Source organism: Piliocolobus tephrosceles, chromosome 20 (genome assembly GCF_002776525.5).
Source record: "Piliocolobus tephrosceles isolate RC106 chromosome 20, ASM277652v3, whole genome shotgun sequence".
Lineage (NCBI taxonomy): Eukaryota > Metazoa > Chordata > Mammalia > Primates > Cercopithecidae > Piliocolobus > Piliocolobus tephrosceles.
In genome coordinates this window covers 31,243,844-31,267,271 of record NC_045453.1, presented here as the reverse complement: position 1 = coordinate 31,267,271, position 23,428 = coordinate 31,243,844, and the positions used below count along the sequence as shown (strand labels likewise).

General features: G+C 49.1%; 1 protein-coding gene across 2 annotated transcripts in view; it reads left to right on the top strand.

The window, feature by feature from the left end:
• The first annotated feature begins 4,016 nt into the window (after nucleotides 1-4,016).
• APCDD1L (APC down-regulated 1 like) overlaps nucleotides 4,017-23,428 on the top strand; it is a 57,006-nt gene continuing 37,594 nt past the window's right edge. Inside the window, exons 1-2 of one of the 2 annotated variants that reach the window (XM_023231895.2) lie at nucleotides 4,017-4,759; nucleotides 5,430-5,599. In XM_023231895.2, the coding sequence (XP_023087663.1) occupies nucleotides 5,575-5,599 (25 nt within the window). In that variant the 5' untranslated portion in view covers nucleotides 4,017-4,759; nucleotides 5,430-5,574. The remainder of the gene's footprint in view (nucleotides 4,760-5,429; nucleotides 5,600-23,428) is intronic. The other variant, XM_023231894.2, reaches the window with a different exon arrangement.

Below are 23,428 nucleotides of genomic sequence, written 5' to 3'. Positions count from 1 at the left end.
ACCCAGAGCTCAAACTATGAGAAGGCATTCACCTGGAGGGGCTATCTGCACCTGTGCCCACCCGAGAGTGAGTGCCCGTTACATGGTGAGCCCTGGGAACCAGTTTGCCTCCTTCTAGCACCGGGCCATGGTGAGTGGCTAAATGGTAGCATTAAGATTTGAATTCAGGTCTTCTGATAAACCCAGTGCTCATTCTGTGATAGTTCATTTGTTCTCTCATTCATTCACTCAGCAAACATGTAGTGAGCCCCTACTATGCACAAGGCATGTGCTAGGCTCAGGGGCACACCAGGCACTTCTGAAGGACAGGGACTTGGTTTTCCTGCCTCAGTTTCTTCATCTGTAATATGCAGGTTGTTGTAAGGATCTGGTCGACTCGGGCCAAGCCAGCATGCTCACTCTGGAGGCAGAAATGGTCACCAAGAGGGGCCCAGCCCACCCCGGCCTGTCCCCTGCTTCATCCAGAGCTGCCCCAACCAACTTTCTTGGCCCAGGAGGCTGCCTGGATATTTATTTGGTTATTAGATAACCAGGCCTGGGCACCATTTCTTTGATCAGATACCCCTGATAACAAGCAGAGGAAACAGACCATTTTATAGCATGATTTTGTGGGGTGATCTTATCATCCCATGGTGTTTTTAACAGGGACAAGGATGAAGAGGTAGGCATTTGGAGGGGAGGGGGAAGGAATAGAGGCCCTGCTCTGCAATACTTTCCTCCTGATTCTGTCTGGACTTTGATTCTGGGGGAAGAGGTGGTGCGGGAGATAAACATGGAGCAAGAAGGCTGGCTCTCACTCACGGACATCTGACTCAAGGACGCTTCCCTCACACCCAGCAAGATCCCCTGAATCCTCGCAAAACCTCAGCCCCAGCAGCTCTGACCACCCAGGGAGGGCCCCTGCAGTGAACAGCCCAGAAAAGCCCAGCTACAGAGGCCAAGATGCGATAATGCCCACAGATACGACTCACGGCCAACACAGAGCTGGGGCTTCTCCCCAAAACAGCTTTGTGATTGCTACCATTTCAAAAGTTCTCAAGCGATTATTTGGTAAGAAAGAGGTCAGGAACCAAGCATATATCACCCTTCCTTGAGCAAAATGCAAGACCTGGACAACATAACTTTTTTCTTTTTTTGATTAAAAATAAATTTATGTTTGAAGACAATAAATGAGTTTTAGCTTCGGTTCCTTCTTTTGCTCTTGTTTGATCTCCTTGTGAGTTGAGGAGAGCCTTGTTCAAACACTATTTGTCCATTTTCTTTGCTTTTTTCTATTTGTGGGGTAAAATCTGTGTTACCTCGACAGGGGCAGCTCACCTGCAATGTGCTTCTGTTTCCTTACATGGAAAGTGAGGAGCGCTGGACCCATCAGCCTCCAGTGCCCTTTATCCTCCCACATCCTCCCAAGGGTGGCCCCATCGCAAGGGTGAGAACACAGCAGGTGCAGGGCCCACCTGTAACTCTCAGCCTCAACAGTTGGGGTTTAGCTAGGATCTAGAAAAAGCACTTTGTGTGTGTGTGTGTGTGACAAGGTCTTGCTCTGTCGCCCAGGCTGGAGTGCAGTGGCACAATCATAGGTCACTGCAGCCTCGACCACCCAGGCTCAAGAGATCCTCCCACCTCAGCCTCCCTAGTAGCTGAGACTACAGGCCTGTGCCACTACACCTGGAGAATTTTTATATTTTTTTGTAGAGATGGTGTTCTGCCGTGTTGCCCAGGCTGGACACAAAAAGTACTTTGGAATTATGTTTCCCCCATTATTCACACACCTCTTTGAAGAGAAGCTGTTATTTTAAAACAGGCCTTTTCTTTTGGGGTCCTCAGATTCAGAAAGGAGTAGACAACCCAGTGAGACAGGACATGTCCTGGAGACACAGCACGGTGGTCGGAAGCAGGGACCTGGGAGTTCTGCCACCTTCCAGCTGCCTGGCCTCAGGACAGTGGCCCAAATTCTCTGAACTCAGTTGCCCCAGTCTGTAAAATGGCCTGACCATAATTCCTACTTCTTGTCAATTTGCTCAGATATAAAGTACATGCATATAAAGTACTCAACCCACCTAGCGCCTGGCCCATGCCACAGTCTCAATAATTATCAGCAAATCCTCTCATTTATAAATAAGCCAATACAACTATTAATACACAAGCACCATACTTTGTGGAAAAGTTCGTACCTCTAATAGCAGTACAATAAGTTCTGAAAATACTGAATTATGACCCTACGTAGGACATCAGTGTAACACCCATCTTCCCCGCGAAAAGCCACTAATGCTTGAACCCCCATCAGCCGCCCGGGACTTTGAAACACCCACATCCAGAAAGCCCAGAGACTGAAGTCTCAAATGATTATGGCCAGAATAGCATGTAGTTTTAATTTTTTTTTTTTTTTTTTTTTTTTTTGCTATGGAATTTCACTCTTGTCACCCAGGCTGGAGTGCAATGGCACGATCTTGGCTCACTGCAACCTCCACCTCCCAGATTCAAATGATTCTCCCGCCTCAGCCTCTGGAGTAGCTAGGATTACAGATGCCTGCCACCAGGCCTAGCTAATTTTTGTATTTTTAGTAGAGGCGGGGTTTCACCATGTTGGCCAGGCTAGTCTTGAACTGCTGACTTCAGGTGATGCACCCGCCTGGCTCTCCCAAAGTGCTGGGATTACAGGTGTGCGCCATGGCACCCGACCTTAGCATGCAGTTTTTAAACTACCCATAATTGTAAATTTTGTACATTGAAAGACAGATAATTGAACAAATAATCACAATTATGCAATTATAAATAATCACCCTGCACAGCTCTCCTCTTGCCCACAAAGTTATCCCTTTCATGAGAATTTAACATGTGACCTGTAGCCATTTTCTGCCAGGGAAAGCTCACATCGATTTCGGTTTCAGGAAGGCCACCTCGCGTCTCATAGAAACCGAAAAAAAAAAAAAATGTCATTTTTCAGGAAGCAAATTGATCGTTTTCCTCACATTTCCATTTGCATAAGGTTGTGCTGTGGCCTTGCTCTGGCCTTTTTCCTATTTCCTGTTGCCTCTGGAGAGGAGGAAAGCTAAGGACAGCTCATGGGCCTGCGTCGGGGGTCCCTGGGTGGACTGAAGGGCTCTTGTAGCTCCTGGAAGCCTCACCCAAGTTTCTGGTAAGAAATCAAAGGGTGAGGTGGTGTCCCCTGGTCCTCTGTGGGATGATCAGCTCACAAAAGTGGGACATATGAGTCTATAAAATGCTTCAGAGGGGCAGGTGGACTGTTCACTGGTGAGCCCCGGGAAATGGGCCTGGCCCAGTTCTCCAAACCTTTCCCCAAGGAGGCCACATCTCTGTCTTCTCTCTTCTCTCTTGTCTATTCTCTCTTCTCTCCTCTCTCTCTCTCTCCCCTCCCCCCCCCCCCTCCTGGTTCTCTTTTTACTTCTCTTGATTTCACTCCCTCCTTCCTTTTCATTTCTCTTTTGGGGTTTCATTTCTCTTTCTGTCTCTTTCTTTCTCTCCCGCTCTCAGGTCTCTCTTCTCTGTCTCTCCTCATCCTCTCTTTTCCCCCCCTCTCTCTCCTCTTACTTTCTTTCCCTTTTTCCTTTTTCTTTCCATCTCTTCCTCTCCGTCTCTGGGTTTATGGCAACGCAAGGAAACCCGCACATCCCCAGCCCGCAGCCTCGCCCCCTCGGTCCCACTTCTGTTACCCGGTGATCCATGCAGGTGGGAACAATCCAGTTAACTTTTCCCATCCGAGTGATTCTCTTTCTCTTCTTCATTCGTAAATCCCATAACTCTCCCTGTCCTCCTCTCCAAGGCTCGTGCACTTGACTTCAAGGCTTGCCTGCCACCCAGGGCGCCACCAGAGTCCCAGTGCCTGGGGTGGGGGCCGGAGTGGACCCATTGGGGTCCCCCAGCCTGTCCTCCGCCTCACGGCTGCCTTGCCTCTGAGCTGCCACCCTCAGCTGACTCACTCAGATGAGATTTGGGGAGTGGGGGGGGGAGCAGGAGGAGGAGTTGGGAGGAGGAGGAAAACCCGCCTGGTCGGCTCCACACTTCGCCTGGATGCGTTTGGGTGTGGTGGGGAGGGGTTGAGGGCCTCATTTACAGACAGAGGCCGTGGCTGGCTTCTAAGCGACCGGGTTGGCCACTTTCACTGAGCTTCTGGGTTTGCTGGGATGCAAGTTGACGCGACTTTTCCAGGAGTATCTGGATGACCTGAATAGAAACTTCAGGGGTCCCAGGGCTGGAGGGGCTAAGGGGAACTCCCTGCCCCGCTTGACCTTCCAGGGAACCGCCTGGCTAGGGGTGCGCTTTGATGCAAGGAGCGCATCGCTCTGGCTTGGCCGGTATCAGAGTTTGGGGAAGGCCTTCTTGCCCACTGCGAAGACTTTGGGGAAGGCGACGGCCAGGGGACAGACATCTGGGGGAGTGCTGGGGGTCTGAATGGTAGAAAGAGCTGCACCAGGGGCTGTGCGCCCTGCGCGGGTGTGCGAGCCTCGCCGGGGGCTGTCTCCACCTCTTCTGGCGAGTTGGACCTATGAGTGAGCAGCTCCGCTTACAACTATCAACAGCCGGGGAGGCTGAGCGCGTGTGAGGGCCGAGGGGGGCGCAGGACCCTTGCAACTTCTTCTCAGGACCCCAGCCTGGACGCCGGCGACCGCTGCCGTCCGAGAGCCCAGCGCCCGCGCCTCCCCTTGCGCACCTTGGCGGTGCCCAGCGGGCTGTCCTGCTAGCCCCGCCGGGATGCTCGCAACCATGCTCCCCTACGCTTGCGTCCTGGTGCTTTTCGGAGGTAGGTGCCATCCTCCCCCATCCGGCAAACTGGCTGAGGTCGGAAGGGAGGGAGCTCGCCGTCTGATGTCCCCTAAGGGCCCTTGGGGACTACGGCCCCCGGGCCGGCGCACGCGGCCGCTGTGCTGCGCCCTGCGCGCCCTTCTCCAATCTCACCGGGCCGGCACCTGCGCGCCTCCAGGAGCTTCCTGGGCCCTGCGGAAGGGAGTCGCGTCACCGCACCATGTGAGCGCCCCTGTACGCTCTGCGCCAGTCGGAGCCTGGCCTGTAGGTACCCAGAGCTGCCCTTTGTGCTGGTCCCAGTGGGACTGGGGCCTCCAAGAAGATACAGGAGGATCCCAGACCCACTGAGCCCCCCATGGTACTGGACAGCCCCGGTCACTCAGACCAAGGATCCTGGGGTTCTTCGTGCCCATGGAATCCTGACCTGTGCCGGGTGGGGCTTCGTCCTGCAGCAGGACTTGGGGAGAAGCTAGGGAGCACACAGTGACCCCAGGCTCGAGTTGTGCCCAGAAGGCCTGACAAAGGGGACCAAGGGACTTCAGGAACCCCTGGTAGAGGAGGCAGTGCCTTCTCCAGGACTAAGGGGTTCCTGGTGGCTCTTCGTGGGGGTGGGGAGTAGGGTAGACAAAACTGTACAAAGGCCAGCTGACTGGAGTGTGCGATCACAGGGGCCAGTCACCTCTGACAAAAATAACAGTAACCACAGTTGAAGTGTGTCCAGCTGGGGGCTCATCCCCAAGCACCCTTACATGATGAAAGGCTAAGAATTCTGGCCCTGGGCTTAGACCACCTGGTTGGGAAGCCCAGATCAACATGGTATCAACCCGTCTGGCCTCGGGTAAGCATGGCCATCTGCTCTCTCAGTCTTGACTTTCTCTCCTGTCAAATGGCCTCACAAAATCGCCTCCTCCGTCTGGGATGGTTGTGAAGATGACGGGAGCACGTGCAGGAAGAGCACTCCACTTGCGGCCTGGCCCTGAGCTCACGTTCAGGGAATGGCAGCCGAGAACCCGGGGTAATGAGGGGCTGCGCGGTCCCACGGAGCATAGGCAAGGAGCTAAGTCTAAGTCACCTCGAGGAGCTCTTCAATCACAGTCTTTTCTTCCCAGCCCCCGTATTTCCAGGCAAGCTGTTTTGGGAAGAGCTGGCAAGGGTGTAAATGAGGGTCGAGGGAGGGCGCCTCCGCAGTTTGAAGAGTTGCAGACGCACGTGTGGAAAGGGACATTCATCCAGGGGCCGCTTCCCCTGGCAGCCTGGGAGCGAGAGGTCACACAGCTGCCCTTGGCCACAGAGTTGATCACCAGCATGAAAAGAGACCACCTCAGCCCTGCTGCTTCTTTAGAAAGGGCAGGAAAATGTGAACTGGAAAGGGTGAGAGGGGGCCAGGCACGGAAGCGCGCCTCTGCTGGGTGCTGAGATAGGGAGGACAGGATGGGGAAACCGGGTGTCCATCTGCTGTCATCCACCTCTTCCAGGCCGTTGCACCCAGTGGGAATGGGACAGTCTAGAGTGGTAGCACACATGCCCCAGGAGCCTGCAGTCTCAGTCACAGCACAGGACTGTTGTCTTTGGCAGGCCCCAGCTTCCCGTCATGCCAATAAAATCACTGTGAGTGTAGAACCGTGGCTGGCGCCTGGGGAGTCTTGCCGCCCAGCTCCTCGGTGACCTTTCACCACAGCAAGTGAGACAGATTCAACAGCAGAGAAGCCAAGAGTGTCCTGGGGGGCTGACGAGAGAAGGGGGCAGACTGCTCCCGGGTCCACCTGCCCTCAATTCCGACACAGCCTCCAGAAAGGGGGAGGATGCAGTTCAGCCTGCCGCTGCAGCTCCCAGCTGAACGCTTCTTTCAAAAGCTCTTTTCACCACTGGCTGCATCACCAGGTGATGAGATCCTTTTGCTTTAGTAAAAGGAAACGGGACCCAATTAATCCTTCAGCTACTTACATAATTTAGGTGCCTGAGCTGGGCAGGCCTGAGCTTCATGTCTCCAGGTTCCAGAAACTATATACATAATGGCACACCAGCCACCCCACCAAAGGAATTCAGATTGAGTACACACACGTTAGGGGTTCCTAACCTCACCGCTATTGACATTTGGCACCAGATGATTCTTTGTTGGGGATGAGGGGCCCGTCCTGTGCATTTTGGGGTGCTTAGCAGCATCCCTGCCCTCTTCCTACAGATGCCAGTAGCACCTCCTCCTAGTTATGAGAACTGAAAAAGTCTCCAGATATGGCCACAGGTCTCCAGGGAATAAAGTGGCTCCCCAGTTAAGAATCACTGGTATGAACAGATCAAACCCAACGGGTAGCTTTTCAGATGAATCTGTCAAAATCACTGGGTTAGACGGATTTTGTTATTCTTGCTCTGAACGATCAGGAAATCAAAGGCACAGTGGGGCCCCAAGAAAAACAACATGGCTTAGGTAGTTTCTAATTTGGACGTTGATTTTTCCCATTTGCTCTCCCTCCCTCTTGTATCTGAACATGTCTGCATGGCGGCTGCAGGAGCCAGGCTGTGGTATGGGTAGTCACCCACTGCAGCAAGCCTTCCTTCAAACCCTGTCAGGCCAGATGTGTCTGGTGCCAGTTCTGCAGCTGCCAGCACTGGTTCACTCCACAGCATTTTCTGGCTTTTAAAAATCTCATTACTCAACAATTTGTGCTGGAGGGGGAAAATGAGAAACCATAGCTTCTCCTTTTTTTCTCGCACTTGTATTTTTTTTTTTTTTTTCTAATTTCAGCTCTGCTTTTATCTCTTGCCATATACTTTGCGATGGCAAGTTATCATTTAGAGTCAGATTAACTAGGTCAAAATCACGGGCTATTCCATAATAAATTAGTTGTTGACATGGAGCTCTGTTTTGAAACCCAGAATAAAAACTAAAGAAAATTACTTAAATACATCATCCAAAAATCTAATGTGAATAGAAACCCATAATCATATTAGTTATTTAAAACAAACAAAAAAAATTATCAGCGGAGACTTCCTTTTGCTGCTTTGTGATGTGCTCCTCAAAGACGAATCACTGTGGCCAGCTGTGTCACTCATCTTCTGACCACGGCTATGATCGCAAAATTCAAAACAACCAGCTCCAGGCAAATATAGCAGCTTCCTTGATTTCAAAACCATCTGGATGGCAAAGCAGTTAGAAGCTACATGCGAAGAAATATTTTTGCAGCGTATTGGAAGTTAACTGTGCTAATGAAAGCTTAAAATCAGAAAGAGCCCCTGATAAAACTTCCAAGATACAGTGGTTCATGCCAAAACCAGCCTGGAAAATGAAGATCAATAGCCCAACGCGAAGCGAAGGAGAAGCCTTTAAAATTGGTTTGAGTCTGAGGGCAGCTAGGCTGAGTTGGGGGACTCTTGAGAAGGAAGTGAATTCTGAAGTTGGCACGGAGGGTGGTTTTGGAATTAGACAGACCTGGGTCCTACCCTGGCTTTGTTACCTTCCTGTTCTGTCGCACCTGGATCCACGCAGCCTCCCTGAGCATGTGGCCCAATCAGTGTGTTGGGAATGGTGATAACTGTGACCTCAGGGAGTGCTGGAAGTGTTCAATGAGATGGTATATGGCCAGGACTTAGCACTGAGAACCTGGTGAACCCTCTGTGCTGTCCCTGCAGGGAGTCAGATACTGCCCTAAAGTCCCCAGATGTGGGGAAGAAAGAGCCAGAGCCCCTGCTCTCAGGAAGTTGCCATTTCAGCTTGAGCTTGTACGCATCACTTAGCATCTGTCTTCTTTTGGCAGGTGCTGTATTTTCTTCCCCATGAGAACACCTTGACTATCATAATGATATCAACAGCAATAAAATTAATAATTGTTTGGGTTTAACCCTGACACCATGCAGGGCCAGGCTCCATCCTTCTTGCTGCTGTCTCCTGTCATTCTGTCCCAGCCCTGTAGCCAGTGCTACCATCATCAATTTCCTTATCTGCAGAGTGGAGGTGTTGACAGAGCTCACTGCTGGAGTAGGGTGAGCTTGCTAAGAGGAAGACTTGGGCTGGGCATGGTGGCTCATGCCTTTAATCCCAGCACTTTGGGAGGCTGAGGTGGGCAGATCACCTGAGATCAGGAGTTCAAGACTAGCCTGACCAACATGGTGAAACCCTGTCTCTACTAAAAATAGAAAATTAGGTGGGTGTGGTGGCAGGCACCTGTAATCCCAGCTACTTGGGAGGCTGAGACAGGATAATTGCTTGAACCCGGGAGGAGGAGGTTGCAGTGAGCCAAGATTGCATCACTGCACTTCAGCCTGGGCAACAGAGCCAGACCAAAAAAAAAAAGGAAGAATTGTCTAGCAGAGAGGCACTGACAGAGTCTCAATTCAGTGGACGTGTATTGTGTGCCTTCCTGTGTACGTGCCACTCACTGGTGTGATATGCAGAAGACAGAAGGACAAATCAGACAGCTCCCCACCTTCATGGAAAATGGGGCAACTGAATCTTAAATGAGCAACTAATTACAAGACTGATGAGCACGTTCCCAAGCAGTTTTAGGGGTGTCGAGCCCAGGCTGGGAGGTTCAAGAAGGCCTCCCTAGAAAGGTGATATGTAACCTAGAACTTGAAAAAAGGGGAGGGGCTAAGTGAATGAGGAGGGGGCAGAACAGACAGAATTCCCAGCAGAAGGACTAGTATGTGCAAAGCTTAGACGCAAAAGAAAAGAGAGTGAGGGACCAAGTGGTGGACAGTGGACAAGGTCAGGGGTTGGCAGGGGGTGGTTCCTGGAGGGTTGTAGGGCCTCAGAAAATAGTTGGACTTTACATCAAGAGCAATGGAGTGTTCACTGAAGGATTTAAAGCAGGGTAAGAATGAGATGCCTCTAGAGGTAGTAAATTCCCCATCACTAGAGGCATCCAAGAACTAGCTGGATGATGCGAGTAGTACTGGCTAGGAGTTGACCTGGATTTGCTTCCAGCCCTGAAAGTGTCTAACTGTAAGCCAGCACATATGCTATCAACAGCTGTTTCAGTCCCGTGCTTCTCCCTGCCCCCATTCAGAGCCTGGTAATAATGACAGTGACAGTGATGGGCTGTGCTTACTGAGCCTTCTCTGTGTCCGCCAGAGCCCAGGCTCAGCTCCTGACTTACAGCAGTGTTTGAGGTGGGTTGTTAGCCCCATCTTACCACACTCCTGGAAGGTGAAGCTTTTCACTCCCATTTGACAGATGAAGAAACTGAGGCCCAGAGAAGTAGGTGACTTGCCCAAGAAGAGCTAGGCAGGGGTATAGCTAAGACTCATTTGCAAACTGGAAACCTTGACAGGCAAAACTAGAGGTAACGTCTGTGCCCATGGATACCATAGTGTTGTCCTCAGTTTCATCATCAGGGAAACGAGAAGAATGTTAGTACCCCTGAGTGAAATCCAATCCAAAGGCCCTGACGTGGCCCACAGCACCCTGCCCGCCCTGGTCCTGCCTGCTTCCTCACTCAACGCCAACTACCTGGGCAGCTCCTGGCTTGGCCTCCACATAGGCAGCACCACTTCCTGGGGGCCTTCACGCTCTCTTCCCTCTGCCTGGAACACTCTTCTGGCTCCTTCTTCCATTCAGGTATCTACTCCGATGTTACCTCCTCTGAGAGGCCTTCCCGGAAGGCTAAAATGGACTCATTGACTCCCCTCGCACACACACACAAACACACACACACGCATGCATGCACATGCACACACACGTGCACACACAGACACACACGCATACTCATACTCACGCATACTCATGTGCGTGCACACGGTCCTTCCCAGTACCCTGCTCTGCCTTTCTGCACGACACCCCTCACTGTCCGTACACCGTGGCCTACCATTACCTGTTTCCCTGTTTAACGTCTGTTCCTCACTATGAAGTAGGCTGCACAAGAAGAAGGCCTGGCCTGTTTTATTGACAGTTCTTTCCCCGGTCCCTAGAATAGTGCCTGGCACATAGTAGGTACTCAGTAATCACTCATACATCCAACACAATATAAGCAGCAGCAGACGGGAACCCCAGTCACAGCTGCACTGAAGGACCCTGCCACCGAGGCCCTCCTCAGCTCCTCTGGGGCCTCCCCAGTCACCTCCCCTCCTCCAGTCCTTTGCTCTATTGTCTTCATCTCTTCACCTCACCACCAATGCCAACATCTCATTGAGGATGTCAACCACTTCAGGGGGCATTTTGAGATTTAAAATGCTTGCATGCTGTCAAGATGTAAAGTCCATCAGCTGGAGTCTCTCTTGATTTATGGACGCTGTCTCAGCCATGTTCACGCTCTCTACACTCTCCCCTCCGCATGCTCCTTGATCCCCATGTAACAGGTGTCTCCACACACTTCACAGATAACCTCTGTTTCTTCTTAGAGAGGATAGTGGCTGCTGGGCTGGAAGCACCACCATGAAGCAGTCACTCAGAGCCCACCAGCCTGTCCATCAGCCGCATTCCTTCCCACCACATCCTCCATATGCACGCATATGCTGTTTCTTCTGCCTAGAACTCTGTTCCCTGCTGCCAGCCTCCCATTCGCCTGCGGATTTTAGTGGAAATGCTTAGGAGTGGAATTGCCATGGCAAAGTGTGTTTGTAAATTCTCCCTCCAGCCTTTTTTCCAAATGAGTTGTAGCAGCACCACCCACATGGTGACCTAGGAGAGCACTCATTTCTTACATCTTCACTAACCCTTGCTATTATTACTTCTTAAAAATCATGCCAGTGGCAATGCTTGGTGTTTTTTATTTGGATTCCTATAATATTATGAGCAAGGAGAAGCATGTATTTGTGTTTTATAGTCTTCTTGTATTGCTTTTCCAATGAACTGCCTGGTCACATCTTTCTCCCATCATTACATTAGATGTTCAAACCATTTTTCTTATTGATTTATAAGTACTCTTTATATACAGAAAAGTAGCTGTCTCTTGTATATGTTGCAATTTTTTTTCAGCCTGCTGTTTGTTCACCCAAGCTTCCTGAAACAGAAGTTGCTGTTTCTCTTCTCTTTCATGTTGACTCCATTGAAACCTATTTAGGGGTGCATGGGCTACTAGCAAGTGTATATATTCCCCAGAGGGGAAAACAGATGATCAGATATTCCTACCATAAATTACCACTTTGTATGTGTGGGGGGGGGGGCGGGGTGGGTGTTGGGGGGGTGTGTATGTGGCAGAGGGAGAGGGAAAGAGAGAAGGAGAGGAAAGGAAAGAGTCAGGGAGAGGGGAAAAGACCAATTTACCTCAGAGAAAAAACAGCTAGAGCACTGTGCTAGCACATTACTTCATTTTATCCTCACAATGTCTCTATGCCATGAACACTATTACCCCATTTTCACCCTACTGATAAAGACATACCCGAGACTGGGCTATTTACAAAAGAAAGAGGTTTAATGGGCTTACAGTTCCACATGGCTGGGGAGGCCTCATAATCATGGTAGAAAGCAAGGAGGAGCAAGTCACGTCTTACATGGATGGCAGCAGGCAAAGAGAGAGAACTTGTGCAGGGAAACTCCTGTTTTTAAAACTATCAGATCTCGTGAGACTGACTCACTATCACAGGAACAGCACAGGAAAGACCCGCCCCCGTGATTCAATTACCTCCCATCAGGCTCTTCCCATGACACCTGGGAACTGTGGGAGTTACAAATTCAAGATGAGATTTGAGTGGGGACACAGCCAAACCATATCAGATACCAGGCACTCAAGTCATCCAGCCAGCAAGCCCAGCAACCCAGATTTGTGGGCCACCAAGTTTCATGCCTCAACTGCCACCCTCCAGTGAAAGTTCAGCTCCAATTTCATGCAAATATCTCCCTGCCCTGATGCCTTTGAAAGTACCATGAATGAAAGCAAAATCTAGACACCAGGAGACACACACACTCGGAGGCATCTGGGCTGACTGTTTATATAACATGGCTTAATGGGGAAGATTGCAGTAGGAGACCACAGACATGCTAACAAGAACAGTTTTTTAAAACCCCAATTAAATGTTAATCTGAGAGTTGCTGAAGACAGAAGGCTCCTAATTGTTCATCTGCAAAGACTGCAGAATGGTCTGGGCTCCGGAATTCAATTGCCCAGGTTCACATTCCAACTGCTCTATTGACTGACTAACCACTTAATCCCTCCAAGCCTCAGTTCCCTCCTTTGCAAAATGATGTTTAACCCATGGGACTGCTTGAGTAGATAAGACTGTCCGTGTGGGAGGCTCACTGCAGACCAGACACAGAGCAAGTCCTCAGTAGATGTCACTCATACCATTTATGAAGGTGACAAGACACTGCCCTACAGATTCCAACCTTTGGACCTGCTACATTGCTTCTTCTGGGTGGCTACAAAGCTACCTTCTCCTTCTGGGATATCAGGAGCTTGGCTGGGGAGAAAGAGACAGAAATGGTGTCTGGATGGGTCAGAGGAAGATGGGGGTGTAGAGAAGGGTAAAGAGGTGAGAAGCCCAAATTCCTGCTTCCAGAGGTGCAAGGGGACTCAGGTTGCTTTTGCCTGGGGATGTATCCAAATGGCCCACTCTGGTGGCTAGGATGGTACTAGGTGTTTCTGGGAAGTGGGAATTTGGGGAGTTTGTGTTTGTTTCCTGGGGCTGTCATAACAAAGTACTATAAATTGGGGGACTTGGAACAACAGACATCCAAAATCAAGGTATCATTGGGGGCGTGCTCCCTCTGAAGCCCGTAGGAGGGAATCTTCTTTGCCTCTTCCAGCTTCTGGTGTTTGCCAGCAGTCCTTGGCATTCCCTGGCTTTAAACTCATCACTTCAGTTCCTACCTCTATTGCCAAGTGGACTTCTTTTCCCTGTGTGTCTCTGTCACTGTGTGTCATCTCCTTTTCTAATAAGTATACCAGTCATATTGGATTTAGGGCTCACCCTGCTCCAGTTTGACCTCATTTTAATTAGTTACACCTGCAATGACCTTATTTCCAAATAAGGTCACAATCTGAGGTACTAGAGTTAGGACTGCAGCATATATTCTGCAGGGTTGCAATTCTGCCCAAAATGCCTAGTGTTGTATCCAAAGGGCCTACTCTGGTGGGTGGGATGGCACCAGGTGTTTCTAGGAAACGGGAAATTGAGAAGTAACGTGATCATCCAACAGTTGAAAGGTGACTGGCAGAGGGCCAAACCATGTCCAGGGATCCAGAGAGGGAAAGGAGGCCAGGAGGCCAGAATTTAAATACCCAACAATAAGCAATGACTTAAATACATCTTGAGGGAATTATGCATATAAAAAATTATATATCCAAAAAAATTGACTAACATGGGAGGATATTTATGACATAATGTTAGAACAAGAAACACAATGAACCAGGCACAGTGGCCCATGCCTGTAATCCCAGCACTTTGGGAGGCCGAAGTGGAAGAATCACTTGAATTCAGAAGTTCAAGATGAGCCTGGGCAACACAGGGAAATCACATCTCTGTAAAAAATAATAATAATAAATCTACAAAGAACTCAAACAAATTTACAAGAAAAAAACAAACAACCCCATCAAAAAGTGGGCAAAGGATGTGAACAGACATTTCTCAAAAGAAGACATTCATACAGCCAACAGACACATGAAAAAATGCTCGTCATCACTGGCCATCAGAGAAATGCAAATCAAAACCACAATGAGATACCATCTCACACCAGTTAGAATGGCAATCATTCAAAAGTCAGGAAACAACAGGTGCTGGAGAGGATGTGGAGAAATAGGAACACTTTTACACTGTTGGTGGGATTGTAAACTAGTTCAACCATTATGGAAAACAGTATGGCAATTCCTCAAGGATCTAGATCTAGATGTACCATATGACCCAGCCATCCCACTACTGGGTATATACCCAAAGGATTATAAATCATGCTGCTATAAAGACACATGCACACGTATGTTTATTGCGGCACTATTCACAATAGCAAAGTCTTGGAATCAACCCAAATGTCCATCTGTGACAGACTGGATTAAGAAAATGTGGCACATATACACCATGGAATATTATGCAGCCATAAAAAAGGATGAGTTTGCGTCCTTTGTAGGGACATGGATGCAGCTGGAAACCATCATTCCTAGCAAACTATCACAAGAACAGAAAACCAAACACCGCATGTTCTCACTCATAGGTGGGAACTGAACAATGAGATCACTTGGACTCGGGAAGGGGAACATCACACACTGGGGCCTATCATGGGGAGGGGGGAGGGATTGCATTGGGAGTTATACATGATATAAATGATGAATTGATGGGTGCTGACGAGTTGATGGGTGCAGCACACCAACACGGCACAAGTATACGTATGTAACAAACCTGCACGTTATGCACATGTACCCTAGAACTTAAAATATAATAATAATAAAAAAAAGAAAATCAGGGAAAAAAAAATAATAATAATAATAATAATTTTTTTTAATTTGAAAAGAAACACAATATAGTATATTTGATTCTAATTATATTTTCATGGAGGAGGCATCCTTTTTTTAAATAAAAAAAGAAAACATATTAAATGAGCAGTTATCTCTGGGACGTGGAATTATGAGAAAATTCTTTCTTTGTCTATGTTTTTGTCTGTATTTTCTACAGGATCAGTTCCATCTGAGGCTGGGGGTTCAAGGAAAGGGCTGGGTTTGCAGTTTCACAGTTTTGTAACCTCCTGAATTTACTAGGACTTCAGCAAGAGAGGCTGGTTAGAAATGTAACAGAGGTTGAGGTTGGAGAAGTGAAATCTGAGCTGGCTTCAGGGCTTGGTCCTGGTGTCAGAAGTGGGATCACCTACAGAATTGGGGATCCTGGGTAGTCCAGATGCTCTTAGGCAGACTGATGTTCCTGGGAATGGATTTGGGGAACATCGGGGCCCTAAACATCCAGATGTTTAGATAAGGCCCTGTGCCCTCCCTGCTGTGAGGAGAGGTGCTTGCCAAAGGTGCCCTCAGTCTTGTGGATGGGGCTTCAGAACAGGGAACTGGAACCCCACTAGGGTGACTGAGGCTATGCTGTAGCTGTGGGTGGATCAATGTCAGCAATACCTAACATCCATTGAGTACTTGCCCTTATGAAACACTGTAGGAGCATTATGTTATTTCTTCACAACTGTCTTGTGGTTTAGGCGCTGCTATTTATCACCACTTGACACCTGAAAAAATGGACACCATGGGGCTAGGGTGCTGCTGAAGAAGCAGAAGCCCAGGAAGACTACCGCCTGGCGGGCTCGTGGCTGCTCAGGAACCATTCAGAATGTGTGGAAGTCCAGACCCAATACGCCCAGAACTCACAGCTCCCTGGGGGCCCTGAGGTGCTAACAGTCTGTTCACATGGTTGTCTCAGAGGCAACAAGACCTCTTGCTCATCACAGAGAAGAGCCAGGGAAGGTTGGATCCTTTACCAAAGCCAGGGATATGCATTGAGCTACGTGTTGGTACCATTAGCCATGGAGCCGTTGCCCTGAGCAATCTGCTCTCTCCTCTCCCTCATCTCAAGTCCTTCTCTGCTAGAAACAAAACTGCAGTGGACAGGTACCAGTTTTGCCTGCCTGGGCTCCATTCCTCCTTCTTTTGCTACAGCAGAATTTCACTGACTCCAGTCCTAGAGGACTTATCAGTCAAGGTGCTTCATCTCCACCTGAGGTGTGAGTCTCCAGATAGGCCCATGGGATGCTTGCCCCAGGACTTTGAACCTTAAGTGCAGTGACCAGAAGCTAAGCACATTCTGCCCACTGAGTATCCTGGAGAAACTGCAGAGTGGTTCCCACCAACTGCACTCCCAGAGCATCCCTTGGCTCCATGCCCATCCAAGAAGTCCCTTTTTAGCTTACATGAGTCAGATGTTGCTTCTGTTGCTTACTACCAAAGCAGCTAACCAATATGTCTACAAAGTTTATTTTGAGACCATGCCCTCTGAACAGTTAGCTAAATAATATATGTGCTGTACACCCCTGCTGTTCACTATCGCTAGAGCTCAATGTGCATTAAAAACAAAATACGAGTTGCCTTTCCCAAGCCTCAATGTTAAATCATATAGAAAGAGGGAGGAAAAGCAAAAGCTCATACCCAACCCTACTCTTTTCCAAAAGTATGTGTAGATACAGGAGAGCACGACATGGCTGTATTTAGCCTGGAATTACCAGTGACCACAGTAAAACAAAATTACTTGTTCTTTGAAATGTACAATCAGAGTTGCTTTAACATGTGTTTTTGGTGGTTGGGTGTGGTTTCTAGATAGTTTGAAACTGAAGTCTACTGCTTGGCCCATCAGCTTTAACCAAATTCTGATGGGCTCCAGTTTCCTTAACAGCAACCCACAGACTGAAATTAAGACCAACTTGCCCGTGAGTGAAAGTGCCTGGGCTTTTATGATGATAAGCATTTGGATTTGTTGTTTCTCTCACAGTCTTGCAATACTTTTGCATTTCTGTCTGCCTCTCACAGGAAATCACTTCGAGGTAACCATGAAAATCTCTGAGAAGATCATAACCTACATGACTGAGTGGCTAGCTGCATTTTGCTAGAAACCCCACCCCCAACCTTTCAGGGACTGTAAATGCTGCCTTAGGGAAATTCAGAGACATGTGTTTCTGCCTCTGATGGTGGTTAGGGGCAGCCTGACTTCCGGAAAAGTCGGAATTCCGGTCCCATATAAAGAGTCATGTCCACTGCCACCCAGGACATTCATTATTGCTGCTGACAGGGACCTAGGGAAGAGAGGTTGGGCCCCTGAGTCTATAGAGCCCTGTGAGAGCTTCAACAAGAACACGGAATAATTTGTAATTTGCATATTTATTGCTAAAGAGCTTCTAAGAGTGTTTGAGTTGAGACCAGAGCTGCTGGACTTCATTATTAAGTGGGTGAAACATATTCCCTGTTTACACAGATAATTTGCTTAGAAAGTTCTTTTCTCTTTTTTTAATTCTGCTTAAATACAAAGACAAACTTCTTTCTCTCTCTACTTCAAATCCTAATTTAGGAGAGCTTAAATGAGTGAGCATGTCTTTACTGTTTCTAGATAATGTCCTATAACTTCAGTGGTGAGAATGTCTCTTCATTCAAGTATTCAGTTCTTCAACAAGCATTCAGTGGGTGCCGATTATGTGCCTCGGCACTGTTCTACACCCCAGGGATGTAACAGGGAACAAAATGAGCCTGGTGTAGACCTCATGGGACTTGCAGTCTAGTTGGTGGGATGGGGCAGAGGTAGGACATACAAATTAGAAAACAAACACACAAAAGGCTGGGCACAGTGGCTCATGCCTGTAATCCCAGCACTTTGGGAGGCCGAGACGGGTGGATCACTTGAGGTCAGGAGTTTAAGACCAGCCTGGCCAACATGGTGAAACCCCATCTCTACAAAAAATACAAACATTAGCCTGGCATGGTGGTGGGTGCCTGTAATCCTAGCTACTTGGGAGGCTGAGGCAGGGTAACCGCTCGAACCCTGGAGGCAGAGGTTCCAGTGAGCCAAGATCGCACCACTGCACTCCAGCCTGGGTGACAGAGTGAGACTCTGATTCAAAACAAAACAAAACAAAAAACACAAGACAATGGCAGATGGTGATAAGCACTGTGAGAGGAGAGAAGAAAGGGAGTGGGAAGAGTGACCAGGGAAGAAAGGGAGTGGGAAGAGTGACCGCTATTAGATGAGGCATATCTGGAAGGCTTCTCCAAGTAGACTGCATTGCAGCCCAGTCCTAAGAGATGAAAAGGAGCCAGCACTAGAAGATCTGGAATGAGAAGAACCAACTGAAGGAAAGTCAGGATGGCTGCTAGAGAGTAACAGGACAAGAGGACGGGATAAGCAGGCCACGAAGAGGGTCACAGCCAAGCTTAAGGGCTTTGGAAAGCCAGAGGCAGGTTTGGGGGTTCAAAAAGGCTTTCTGGTTGCTGAGTGGAAATGCATCTGTGGGAGGTGGTGACGGTGGCTTGGTTATATCTATAGGGTTAGAGAGAGGTGGGACCCTTCCCCTGTGTGTGTGGAGGTGGAACTGTCAGGACTTGGAGATGAACTGGATGGGGGACCTGTATTTGCTTTCTGTGGCTGCCATAACAAAGAACACAGACTGTCTACCATCACACAAATCGGAAATTTTTCTTGCCCAGCTCTGGAGGCTGGAAGTCAGAGATCAAGGTGTCTGCAGGGTTGGTTTCTGCAGAGTGCACCCTCCCTGGCTTGCAGGTGGCCGTCTCGAGCTGTGCCCTCTACAGCCATTCTTCTGTGGGTACACATCAGTGGTATCTCTCTGTATGTCCAAATTTCCTCTTCTTAGAGCGACACCAGTCAGACTGGATTAGAGCCCACTCTAATGGCCTCATTTTGACTTAATCACCTCCTTAAAAGCCCTGTCTCCAAATACAGTCATGTTCTGAGGTACAGGGGGTTACGGCTTTAACATATGAATTTGGGGAGAATACAGTTCAGCCACTAACAGAGGCTCTAACAAACAAGAAGAGAAATATATTTAAAGGTAGACACTGTAGACTATCTAGTCCATCATAATCATTCAAGGGAATGACTTGTCCAAACTTCAGGACTGAAGTTACCCCTGGGGATGGGACAGGAGGTTTCAATAAGACTAGGAGTATTCCAGATCTTAGCCTAAAGGGGGGATTCCCAGGGGTTCATCTTTAAAGTGAGTATGTCCATATCACACTGTGGGGTACCTGGCAGAGTGCTAACCCTCAGGGAGGCTGAGTAACAGTGGCCAGGATTGATGGCTTCACTCAAAGCTGCAGTGTATCTGGAGGGGTGGGAGGGCTGGGGGAAGTGGACAGCTTGGAGAGCCCACAAAAGGCAAAACTCCCTGGACTGGGCAACTGGCTAGTGGGGAGTACAGCGAAGGGTTTGCCTGGTGGACAGTGGCTTCCTTAGCCAGAATGAATGTCCAGAGACAGTCAAAGATGTGGCCTGGAGGAAGGATGGGATGTCCTCGGGGCATGAGTGGCTGTGGCAGGGTGTGAGCCAAAAGGAAAGCCATTGGGTGGACAGGGAGAGACAAGGGGCCTTGGTTTCCCCTCCTGTAAAGCGAGGGCATGACATTTCCTTATCTCAAAACACTAAAACACTGCCAAAAGGATTAAATGAAAGAATATAGCAAGTAGCTCGTGAAGCTTCATTCTCAAGCATTTCCAAGGACCTGCTATGGGCCAGGTGCAGGACTGGGGCTGGGGATGGAGAGGTGAACACAAACAGAGCCATCAGGGTGCCCTTGGCTCAGAGCGGGCTGGATTTGACCCCCGGGATCCCACTGCTTGGGGTGGGAGGGCTGCAAATGCCAGGAGCCCCAGCATGCCCCTCATTAGATGCTGGCTGAATCCGTTGTGATGCGTCCACAGATGGGAACACCTTACAGCCAGAAATAGAACATAGTAGAAAGATGACTTTGTGTCAATGGGAAACTGTCTCTACAAATTAAGTGAAAAAATCAAAACAGAGTGCTTTAAATTCACATATGCGTTTTCCCCCAGAAAAAAATGCTGAAAAATCTGATAATAATTTTTGATTTGGGAGGGAGGGACTAGGAGAAAAGGAGAGAGAAGCTTCACCTTATGCTGTTCAGTGTAGAGCACTTTGAAATTTGTTTTTGTTTTTCTAGGCTCCAGCTCTATTTAAAAACTAAAATATTTGTGTGTGTTTTTTAAAAAAAGCCAATCTTGGTGTGAGATGGAAGTGCCTGGTCTGTAGTAGGCACACATACAAAATATCTGTTGAAAGAGTAAATGAATAAAGGAAGGCCAGGGAGGGTGAGAGACAGTGGAGCAGGTTTGCATATTTATGAGAGAAAAAAAAGAGGTTGATGACTCAAGAGAGACAGAGAGGGAGATGGGGCTAGGGAGGGAAGTTGGAGAGAGGAGAGACAGGGATGGGTGGGGTGTTTGGCACAGGGGTGCCCTCCTGCTGAGGATGCAGTTCCATTGTCCTAGAGGCAGAAGTAGGGTGTGAGGGGGCATCACCCACAGAGCAGAAGCAGGTAGGGGCTGGGAGCCCCTTCTTATGAGCATGCTTGGGAAGGGCACTGAGGTGGAAGGAGGGAGGAAGGAGCCACAGCTTGTCCAAGGGCAGTTCTGGTGCCCAATCCAACAGCTCTTGAGGGCAAGGAAGTGGGATGAGGTGATTAATATTTTCAAGACCAAATTGTAGCGGTAAGGCTGGCGTGAGAAGAGATTGAGAAACTGGAGGCTGAGGGTTATTGCAGGAGAAAGTTCCTCCTAGACAGGTGTCGACATAGGTGTGGTCAACTGAGGGGAGGTATGGGGATGCTGCAGGCTGCCCCCGAGTTCCATTCTCCTCCTCTCTCACTGTGGTGGAAGCCCTGTCTTGGCTGGGCATGTGGCCATGGAGAGGTGGTAGAAGGTTTCCCCGCCTCCCTTGCAGCTAGGTGTGGCCAGCAATGTGGCCACCAGAAGGACACAGCCCCTGCTTTCCTTCCCCTGGTAGAAATATAGACCTGCTGTGAGCTCAGTTGGACCGTGCTGATGAAGGTCACACCTAGGGATGGGGCAGAGCCACACACCAGAAGGAGCCTGAGCAGAGTCATCACACTGGCCCCAACTCTCCCTCCCACAGATGAAAAGTCAACTTCCACCTCATTGCAGTGACGGTTACTGTGGGTCTGCATCAGAGCAGCCAAAATTGTGTCCTCATTATTGGAATGAAATGAGAAGTTAAAGGGTTCTGCACCCAAGGTGGGGACCAGCCACCCACAGACACGTGATGGAGATGAGACTCCAAGAAGGGAGGAAGAGATGTGAGGCATGTACCCAAGGCCTCAGGGGGCCAAAAGCAGTGCCAGGGGCTGCAGATGATGCCTGCCCAGAGGGCAAGCATGGGGGTATGTCTCCAATGACAGAGGAGCTTTTGGACAGAGGAGGAGGAGGCATGTTCTAGAGATGGCTCTAGCTCAGCACCTGCAACCAAGGAGGCTGACTGCAGGTGAAGACCAAGGTTATCAGCTGGGAGGTGTGGCTTCAGCTGGTCTCGAGGTCCAAACAGAACTCAGGTGGCCAGGCCAGACAGACTCCCCTGGACCTCCTCCTTCTGCCCTGCTGGGCCCTCAACACCCTCTTCCCACCCAAGTGTGTCCCTATCAGCTTCCCCCCAGGCCAGCAGCCCCTGGCCTTTCTTGCTGTACAAGGGCCAATTCAGGAAAACCAACGATATTAACAGGACCCTTTTTTTCCTTTCTTTCTTCAAGAAATTATACCCTTGTTAATCAGGAAATGCAATATCTGAAACTGCATTTAAGCTCCTTTAATAGGTTCTCAATTACCGAAGGGGTTCATTTTGGAGGCTAAAATTTCAGCAACGCCACAACCAGCCTACCCCACGGCTCAGATTAGAATGTTGCCCTTCCGAACAAATTTCACTCTTGAGCAAGATGCTTTTGAAGCTAGCTTACATTGTCTTTGCTTGGCTGACTTTGTACGCTATTGAATTGGAAAATGTGGTTTGTATTATAAGGCCTCTTAATAATGTATGTTTTTGAAGCAAGGGACTTTTCCATTGCAAATGAGACAGAGAACGCCATAGTTAGCACAAAAACGCCTCAGTCTGTTTTGAAACGTAATTTTCATTAGCCAGGTTTTTCACCATAACAGGGATTTAAATTTTATTTTAAAAACAGCCTGCCACTGCCCCCCTCCTCAGGACGTATATTTATGCATATGCCTCCACAGGAAAAGATCTAGAGAGATGCACAAACCGATAATATCGTTGCTGCCGAGAAGGGAGAGAAATGATTGAGGTGTGTGTACAGGGAATTCTGCTTCTCTGCATGAGACTTCTCTTTTAATATGAGAATCTATTAATAGAGGCTGCACAAGGTCCCTTCTCTCACCAGCTGTGTAATCTTCAGTAAGTGCTGCCGGTTGAATTGTGTCCCCCACCCAAATCCATATGTTGAAGTCCTGACCCCCAGGGCCTCAGCATGTGTGACCTCATTTGGAGATAGGGTCTTTGCAGAGGTCATCAAGTTAAAATGAGGTCATTCAGGTGGGCCCTCATCCAGCATGACCTCACAGAAAGGGGACATTTGGACATTTTGACTTGTGTCAAAGGAAGACGATGTGAAGAGATGCAGGGAGAAGGTGGCCATCTACAAGCCACAGGAAAGACCTGGAGTAATCCCGGCCCAGCCTCAGAAGGAACCAACCCAGCCTGCACCTTGAGCCCAGACTCATGGCCTCCAGCAGGATGAGAACATAAATTCCTCTTGTTTTAGCACCCCATCTGTGGACATGGTGCAAGGCATCGGTTCCCTGGGCCTCCTAGTGGGCCCCCTTCCCACGGCAGGGAGACTCCCCCAGGGAGAACCCACTTTCCAGGGCAGCTCTGGCCAGGCCTAAAGCTTTGGTCTTGCTGCAACTTCCTTGCCTGAAACCCACATCTGCCCCTCAGTCTCCACTTGCTGCATGCACCCTCACCCCCAGGAGGCCCTATTCACCAGCTCCTGTGGGCCCGCCAACCCCCTCCTCATCCCCCATCCTGTGACCTCTGGTATCCAGGCTGCTGACCCTGGAGCCCTGTCTTTCTCAAGCTGTCCCCTCCATGGCCTCACTCCTCAAAGGGCCCTTGTCACTGGCTAGTGTCTGCAAGTTCAGACCTTCTAATATACGTATGCAAATTTGCATTGTGACTTTTCTTTTTTACATAGTTTGAGTTACTTGTTTTTTATTTCACTGGACACTGGCCAGAGTCGAACTGGCCAGTCTTCCTCAGTGCTGCTCCTAGG